The sequence below is a fragment of the Temnothorax nylanderi genome, unplaced genomic scaffold (assembly GCF_030848795.1).
Source record: "Temnothorax nylanderi isolate EJ_2023f unplaced genomic scaffold, tnyl_v1.0 TNYL_tig0708_pilon, whole genome shotgun sequence".
Classification (NCBI taxonomy): Eukaryota; Metazoa; Arthropoda; class Insecta; order Hymenoptera; family Formicidae; genus Temnothorax; species Temnothorax nylanderi.
In genome coordinates, this window is record NW_027249770.1 from 1 (window position 1) to 8,812 (window position 8,812).

Sequence of the window (8,812 nt, forward strand, 5' to 3'; positions counted from 1 at the left end):
TTAGAGGGATGAACAAGAATATCGGATTAATAGTTGTTAATTAAAGTAAACTTGAGTACAGATCGAAACTAATTAATGCTGTTTATTACTGCGAATATCACAAATTAATATATATATATATATATATATATATATATATATATATATATATATATGAAAACTATATGAATATATTTCTTGCCAAATAAACGAAATAAAAGCATTTATGAGGATGGGTTCTCATTAGACTTCTTAGACTTCTCCTCTTTAGACGTCTCCTTAGACTTCTTAATATCGCGTTTCCCATAACTTCCATCCTCTTGTTTCTATATGGAGCATTCTTTAACCATTGTCCTGCATATGTTGACAAATCCGCCACAGTTACATTAGGTCTCTTGTTATGAATTGCACCTAAAAACGAAATAATATTTTAGGTAAGATTGCTGAACACAAGCAAGAAATGTTTAAGTATCTTACTCCTGTAAAACACATATATACGAATATTCAATATGTACTCACCTATAATCACTTCCCATAATAATAATTTGCAAAAGGGTATCTTTTGGTTGCCATCGCCTCGAAAATTATATTTACACGCAAGAGAATTAGTAATAGCTGCAGCCATAACTGCATATAATACTTCATTATCTTTTACTTTACACTCTTCTTTGGCTTTAACTTTCAGTTGTACAAAATAATGTACCTTAAAGATGAAAGAAAGACATCACTAGCTGAGTTCAGTAGAAAAGGCAGCTTAACACATTTTATGCCACGTGGGTCACCAGTGACCCTAAACTTTCGATCTTTCAGGCCGTTATGTAATTATTATAGAACAACTATAATAAACATACTGAGTGGGTCGATCACCGGTGACCCATGCGGCATAGAAGACAAATGACATAAAATTAATTCGGCATGGTGTAAATAAGAGTTTTGTGCTGTTTGGATTATATTTTTAGATTTGAATTGACTACAATTCATAGAATTAATTATTCTTGTAGAGCTAAAAATATAATCCAATCAGCACATAACTCTTATTAAATTGCTTTATCTACTAAAATCAACTACTGTTGAAGTCAAAATTAAAACAAAAAAGCAAAACAAGATAGAAAAATACTTACTAAAATACGGAAATTTTTATTAGTCTTGAGGTATTCCTCAGAAAGTTTCATTTCTTCATCACTTTTTATAGCATATGATGGCATGTTATCAGGATGGGTATGCCTTTCTTCATTCGGAAGGAGAAAACTTGAAAGCTCACACTGAAAGGTTATAATTTTGTCTACTTTCAAATTTATTTCCTGTCTCTCTTCTGCTGCCTTCTCCTCTATTTTTTTGATTTCTTTCAATAAGAGGTGTAGAAGATCTGTAATATTTGATGAAGAAAAAGAATCTGAAGAAAAAGAAAATAGTAAATAATAAACTAAAGTGATAATTGTTGATCTGTTTGCTGTGTTGTTAGTAAAAATATGTTTGAATATTTTGTTCGATCACAAAGTGGGTTTTTTTCAAAGGGTTCTACTTAAATAATAAAGCATAAATAATCACAAATTCTAAATAGATAAAATCAAGAATAAGTTTATATCAAGTATATAAAAATTTTAATAAAATCACTAACAAGGAACATGTCACAATTGTTCGGAACAGATTTAATTCTCCTATAAATATATTAACATAAAAATTCAAAACACGTTTTTTATGTCTCTTAGATTTTTATGTTTAACTACATATTTCTAGGAAAATCAAATCAATTTCAAACAGTTGAGACATGTCTTGCCCTTGTAAAATAATGAAAAATAATATACATGTACATATCCTACAAAATAATATAAAAGCTTAAAGATTGTCTTTTTAAACCTAAGGTTAATAATGACATATAGAAAAATTTAAACAATAAGATTTAAGCAGCAAGCATATCAATCAATCGTGACCAAACATTATTAGAAATTCTTGATTGCAAAATGTTTAAATTCGCTTAATGTTTAAGTTTTACTATTTGAATAACTTTTATATGTGCCACGTTTATTGAATATTATTTGAAAAAAAAGAATATAGCCAAATTTTCAGGAAAAAGGAAAATATTAAAAATATTATCTATGTAACAGTAAATCTATTTACAACTAACATGTGTAACTATCATGTCATTATGATTTAAAGTGAAATTTATTTATTAAAGTAAAATAAAAATTAACTTATTTATTAAATTAAAATAAAATTAAAAATTTTATAACAGCACATACTAATCTAGAAAAAGTAAGAAAAACTAATTCTTAACAACTCACCATTGTCACTAGCAGATTTCGTTGGAGACAAAAATAATTCACGTCTATAAAACTTCTTGGAACTTTTATGATTGTTGAACTGTGACAATTGAGATTTAATAGATTTTGTTGAATTTGTAAGCTGATTATTAGACACTGATGATAGCTTAGAGCTACAGGACTTCATAGAACTTTCAGACTGATAGTTAGACATTGATACTTGAGAGTAAGACTTTCCAGGATTTTTCAGTTGACTGTTATTAGAAAATGATATATGAGAGCTAAAAGATTTTCCATAATTTTTTTGTGGAACTATGACAGATCCAGCATTATTATCATCTTGCCTCTCAAATGTGACAGTTTCAGAAGATTTGGATAATTGTGATTCAGCATCATTATCTTGCCTCTCAATTACAGTTTCAGAAGATTCGGATAATTGTGATTCATGATCTTCATCAAGGTTTGTTGATATTTTCTTAGAATTTTTATCAGATAATTGTATTTTAGTTACAGGAGAATCTTGTTTAGACTTCTTTAAGTTGAGCTTCTCTAGAGTTTTTTTATTTGAATATTCCCTCTGTTTTAAGTCCAGTGCCATCTTCGATTTAATTTTTTTCAAAAGTTTCTCATCTTCATTAGCTCTATATTTGGTTGAGTTTGATGACATCTCTGACTGAGGTGGACTGAATGGGACTAGAGGTGGAGATTCAACAGTTCTTTCCTTCAAGTTAGAAGATGAACAATCATCTTCATCTTCTGTACTTGAGTTTAGAATAAGCTGTATTTTACGATATTTCTTCTGAGATTCGTTATTAAATGAGAAATTCTCTTTTCTTTTCTTATTCCGACAACCTCTACCCAACGCACGGTCAGATTCATAGGTAGACGTTGCCTCATATCCTTTGGCTGCATTGCGGGCAGATAAAACATCACCTGTGAGATAAATATGTTTCACTAAGATATAATTTATTAACAATAATAAGACAAGAAAAAATGAAATAAAAGAAATTCAAACATACTATATAATTTCTTAACTTGCACGTGCTCTATTTTCCATAATGAATCTGGATTTTTGTCCATTTTTACAGCATTACTAACCATGGATGATTTCGGAGGCCACAATATCATTGACTTTTTATTTATATAATCATTACTGCTATCGAATCCAACTAACCATTTAGTACGTCCTACTCCATATTCAACGTCATCATTTTCATTGTCTTCATTATTCCTCGTGAAGATTTTCACAACAACAAACTAGAAATACATTATATTATTTTTAGAGTTGTAACTGATAAGTGTAAATATTGTACAAAAACCAAGAAAAATGCAAATATAAAACAAGTTATTACAAAAGAAAAAAAAAGAACCAACTATTTATTAAATGCGTTTTAAAACTTAGATATGATTAGTTTGGCTCATAGAATGTTAAAACTAAATTAACTGCATGTCACGGAGAAATTAATCACCTAATAATACAGTATATGGATTAAATTATGACGCAGACAGCATGATATTTCTTAAGTGACAAATAAGCACTACTTATAAAAAGGAATAGTGTGCAGTAATGGTATACACAAAAAAGCTTTGTTATCCCTTTCAATTGGGATTAACCAACACTTTGCTGCAATAGACCTAATATTGATCACAGTTTTATTTTGTTCTAGTTCGGACACTTTAAATATTCCCAATTCTGATGAATTAACAGGATAAGTGTAAAAATCTTCTTTGTTGTTAAACATATTTCCCACAATGTACACTTCATTATGTCTATTAATGATATTTTTCAATAAAATTATTTGATTTCTGGTAGTTTTGACACAGTTGTTTGGGCCATTGACGGTTAAAAGAACATCATTTACTATAATGCGACGATATTGTAATCCTTGTAAACCCTCATCTGGATCAACATGACTCTTCAAAAGTGAAATTTTATTGCTTGCAGATTGCAAATACACCGCTTTCTTTCCTTTCTGCATCTCACGCTTTGCTATTTGTTCCAAAGGTCTATAACCAGATCGCAGTGCTTCTTTGATAGATTTCAATTTATTCTCAAATTGGAAAGCACTAAAGGAATCTAAAGTACCATGAGTAGCGCATTCATCCGCAAGATGACACAGAGAGTGGACATTATATACAACAAACTTGTCTCCAAATACTGTTGCAGCATATTCAATAAATGTTCTTAGCACTTTGTTGGCAAAATTATTTATAGTCTGATGAAGAAGACTGGCTAAAATATAAATGCCACAATGGAGAAGCAAGTAATGTTTGTATAGATTGTTAGGAATTTCTTTAAACACCCATATACCATCATACATGCATAAGCGTCTGAATTCTGTAGCCTTGAAGAAGTTTAATTCTTCTAAACTTCTGGGGGGACGATTGAAATCTTGTGGACATGAACTTTTAATCTGCTTAAGAGTAGTACAAATTTTTTGGAAAACAGTTAAATGAAGTTTCCAAGGTCCTGGCCAATAAATCCAAGCTTCCAATAACCTTTTAAAAACTCCTTCGTGTACTAGGTGCATAGAATCTAATCGAAACTGGGACACAAGTCCAGCTTGTAATCTCAACAATGGTGAAACTCCTCTATGATGATATGGTTGCTCCTGATTTTTAAATGATTCATCAGTGCGCAAAGGTGCATTAAGATCAAGGTAAACAGTTCTGTTATTTGCTCTAATTCCCCATACAGTACATTTTTCGCAGGATGCATAACCACAGTGTCCTATGCAACGTTTAACAAGAGACCTGGCAGGTGCATCGAAAATATAATGCCTGATGGAAAAAGGATATGTTCTATCATCCCGTAGATAACCATTATTAAGAAGTCCATCTGCTTCATTGATAAAATCAAATAAAAACTTCTCAACATCGTCTGGATCGTGTTTTCCAAAATGAATACCAATAATAAATGGCTCATTTTTAGTACCTACAAGTTTGCCAAGTATAGGCCAAAACTTCTTTTTAGACTTTCTAAATAAAGGCAAACCATCAACATTGATGTCAATTTGAATTTCATTATTTACTCTCAAATACTCATCTAGTAAATAACAGTCTAGATTTTTTTGATACCCCTGTACCAAAAATAATTTTCATCAAAGTTATCAATAGTAACGTTGGGATTACCCAATAGAGTTTTATAACTTCTTGGCAAACTAGGAAATCCACGAGACAGCCTCTGAAGTAAATCATCTAATTTTGACATTGAAAGAACACCAGGTGCTCTTGCCCATTCTTTAAGTGTTCTAAGAATAAATTTTTCTTTTGTAACATCATTACCAAACTGTAGCGCTCTCTCATTTTCTCCACCTGTACTTTCGCTATCATTTTCATTTCCAGATTCCCTACCAAGTCTTTCATCCTCAGTTTCAAAATGAGCTTCTCCTTCACTATTACTAATGCTGTCATCCTCTATTTCAAAATGAGCTTCTCCTTCACTATCACTATTGCTGTCTACTTCGTTTAAATAAAACTGTGGAACATCCACTTGAGCAACAAGCTCATTACTGTTATTTGCTCCATTTAGTTGAGCATGTAGACTGTTCCTCAAATCAAAAAAATCATCATCCTCATCAGAGGATAGAATAAGAATATTGATATCAGCAAGTGAAGACGAGCTACTACTATTGTCATTGTTGCTATTTCTTCTTGACATAACTTTGGACATAATTTTAGATCTCATTAATTGTTCTTCTTCTTCCTGTCTAAATCTTTTGGTTATTAATCGCTCCGCTCTTCTTTTAAAATTCCGTTTACCTGACAAAGCAATCTAAACCAAACAACAAACGAAAAGAAATGTATATATATAATCATTTCATTACTACAATAATGAAATATTCATAACAAAACATGTGATAACGCAAAGAAATGTATCACAGAATTGAAATAAATTAAACATAATAAAACATAATAAAAGTAAACCACAAATCACTGTGGCTATATCAAATAATATGCCTTCATTCAGAGATAATAATAAACAGTCTGTCACGATGAAAAATCAATCAAGCATTTACGAAAAATGATTAAAATTGTATTGTACATCTCAAAAGCATCAAACTATTAAAATACTTCAGCACTTATGATCTTTATAACGAACAAATAAACAAGTCCTTGCGTATATGGATTTCTGATCTTAACCCTCAATTAGCACACCTCGGTTGGGCCACCTCAAATGCCACACTAGTGCGATTTGAGATTTTGACAACTTTTAACTGTCGTATCTCAGTCATTTTTAATAAAAATTTATGTAAAATTTCCCTGGCAATCGAGTTGTGCACTTTATTTTAGGAAAAAGAAATGATTTTTATATGAAAAATTGAAATATATAAAGTACTAAACGAAAAAAAAGTGGTGCGAATTAGCACATGTATGCTAATTGAGGGTTAACGAATATATTGTAAATACAATAATATAACTACAATATAGCAATTTAAATAAAAATAATCAAAACGTTCATTATCAAAACGCAAATGAAAAAAGCTAAAAGAGAAAAATCCAACACAAACAATTAAGATTTATATATATCTGAAATAAAAACCATCATATAATGAATTTCGTCTCAATTACAATATAATCATACATATGGTTATATAATCATATAGATACAGATAAAATTTATATATAACTGCTTCATATATATCATCATTTTATATAATTATAACTTATTCTTCTCGGATAAACAAACCTAACCTTTAATTTATCCATTTTATATAATAATTTTAATAGCCTTCCTATTTTACATAAATCGTAAACTTATGGAAAAATATATTTAAAATCTATGTGCGATACATGAAATAATAGAAAAAAATTTAGAATATCTTTTCAAGTATAACAATTTAGCATATTTAACTTGAATCATATATAAACACACATTGTTAACAGTAATTAAGAATTCAGATCCATTAATTTGGATATTGCAATCAAATCTCAAAGCACATTAAAAAAGGTATTGCAATGGATGAAAGTTGAGAGAGAGAGAGAGAGAGGGAGGGGGGAGAGAGAGAGAGAGAGAGAGAGAGAGAGAGAGAGAGAGAGAGAGAGAGAGAGAGAGAGAGAGAGAGAGAGAGAGAGAGAGAGAGAGAGAGAGAGAGAGAGAGAGAGAGAGAGAGAGGAGATACTTACGGATTTCTGATTACTATTCGCCATGATTATATTATATAATAATACATCTGATGTATATTAATCTTCTCGCTTCTTCAGCCCGCATAAGGGCCGGGAACGTCTCTCGGTCACAAAACACAAGACCTCTCAGCCCCACAAACTTCCACAAGCAGATTATTAGGGATATATGCTGAGTAAACAATAACTGGACCGTTTTCCTCCTTTATGATCCACAGAATTTTGTAATAAGTATATTGTGGAGAGTCAATTAGAGACGGAATATTGTTAACACAAACCTGTATTGCACTACACCGTTACAAGCGCGACCTTGCTTCTTCTTCCGCCATATTCTCTACTCTCCTCCTTCCGCTCGTCGCTCGCTGCGACTTTCGATATATCGATACGATACTTCTCGCTCGACTCTCTTTCGACTTACAACAATATATAGTTCCTTAATTATGATGAGTCACAAGTCTTTCGAATTAATCGAAAGACAATAGAAATCTTATAAAAATATTAGCAATTGCTCAATTAACATAAAAACAATTTTTATAATAAGGTCGAAAATGACAAAAATATCGACCAGTCATCGACATCGACTAGTCATCGACCAGTCATCGACATTATACTGTATATGACACCTCCGCCACAGTTACGTACATTATATGTCACTTATAACAATATTTGCAATTTGCAATTAACATAAAAACATCTTTATAATGAGGTCGAAAATGACAAAAATATCGACTAGTCATCGACATCGACCATTCATCGACGCATCGACGTCGAATCGACGTCGATTTGACCAATCATTTCTGGCTGGGATAATATATATAAAAACAATTCAAATAAATTTTTAAATTTAGAATTAAATATCTGCAGCATATATGATGACTTGCGAATCTATATCTATACAGATATAGTGCTATATCTGGTTGTACATAGGACAAGATTAGTCACATTAATATATCTGGCTATATATGACTTCATATATAGTTGTATATAATGCTATATCTAGTTATATGTAGGGTGCACTACTCATATATCATTATATCTGGCTTCACATACATTTATATACTATTAGATATGGTGCTATATCTGGTTGTATCCAGATAGCAAAATGTTAACAGAATGCGCGCAGATTCCCAGATAGCCAAACCTGAGCAGCAGATTCCACGCAGAGTCTGCATTACATTTTTGGTATCAGAAAGGCAACAAATTGCACGCGGAAACTGCTCTATCAGACGATGTTGTCAAACTGTAGCCAGAAATGCGACAGAGCCTGCTGACAGGCAATGTGAGCAGATTGGCAACAGAAACCGCGCAGAGCCTGCACACATACTTGGCAGCAGATTGACAACAAAGATCGAGCAAAGCCTGCGCGCATGACTTGAGAACAGAGTGGCAGCAAAAACCGAACATTAAAAATTATCCCTGATCTATACTGTATATTTAAACGTTTCTTT

At 31.4% G+C, this 8,812-nt stretch overlaps 1 protein-coding gene across 4 annotated transcripts; it reads right to left on the reverse strand.

Annotated features, from left to right (window-relative positions):
- Positions 1-56: 56 nt before the first annotated feature.
- On the reverse strand, positions 57-7,707 carry LOC139784934 (uncharacterized). 4 transcript variants are annotated; one of them, XM_071724101.1, is made up of 8 exons: positions 7,643-7,707; positions 7,368-7,567; positions 5,526-6,015; positions 3,260-3,497; positions 2,262-3,173; positions 1,101-1,345; positions 499-682; positions 57-390 (listed from the first exon to the last, which is right to left on the reverse strand). In XM_071724101.1, the coding sequence occupies exons 3-8, from the start codon at positions 5,652-5,654 to the stop codon at positions 161-163; spliced, it is 1,938 nt and encodes a 645-aa protein (XP_071580202.1). In that variant the 5' UTR covers positions 5,655-6,015; positions 7,368-7,567; positions 7,643-7,707; the 3' UTR covers positions 57-160. The 4 variants fall into 4 exon arrangements, with proteins under 4 accessions (XP_071580202.1, XP_071580201.1, XP_071580203.1 ...); XM_071724100.1 differs by having other exon boundaries at positions 1,101-1,372; XM_071724102.1 differs by lacking the exon at positions 5,526-6,015 and having other exon boundaries at positions 1,101-1,372.
- Between the last annotated feature and the right edge of the window lie 1,105 nt (positions 7,708-8,812).

Bases quoted from the DNA above. Each gene is read 5' to 3' on its own strand.
- LOC139784934 (XM_071724100.1), bottom strand. From the start codon at position 5,654: ATGACAGCATTAGTAATAGTGAAGGAGAAGCTCATTTTGAAACTGAGG. The intron at 3,174-3,259 runs GTATGTTTGAAT...TTTATCTCACAG, and splicing joins GCAAGTTAAGAAATTATATA to GTGATGTTTTATCTGCCCGC. The intron at 1,373-2,261 runs GTGAGTTGTTAA...CTTTTTCTTCAG, and splicing joins GAAATCTGCTAGTGACAATG to ATTCTTTTTCTTCATCAAAT.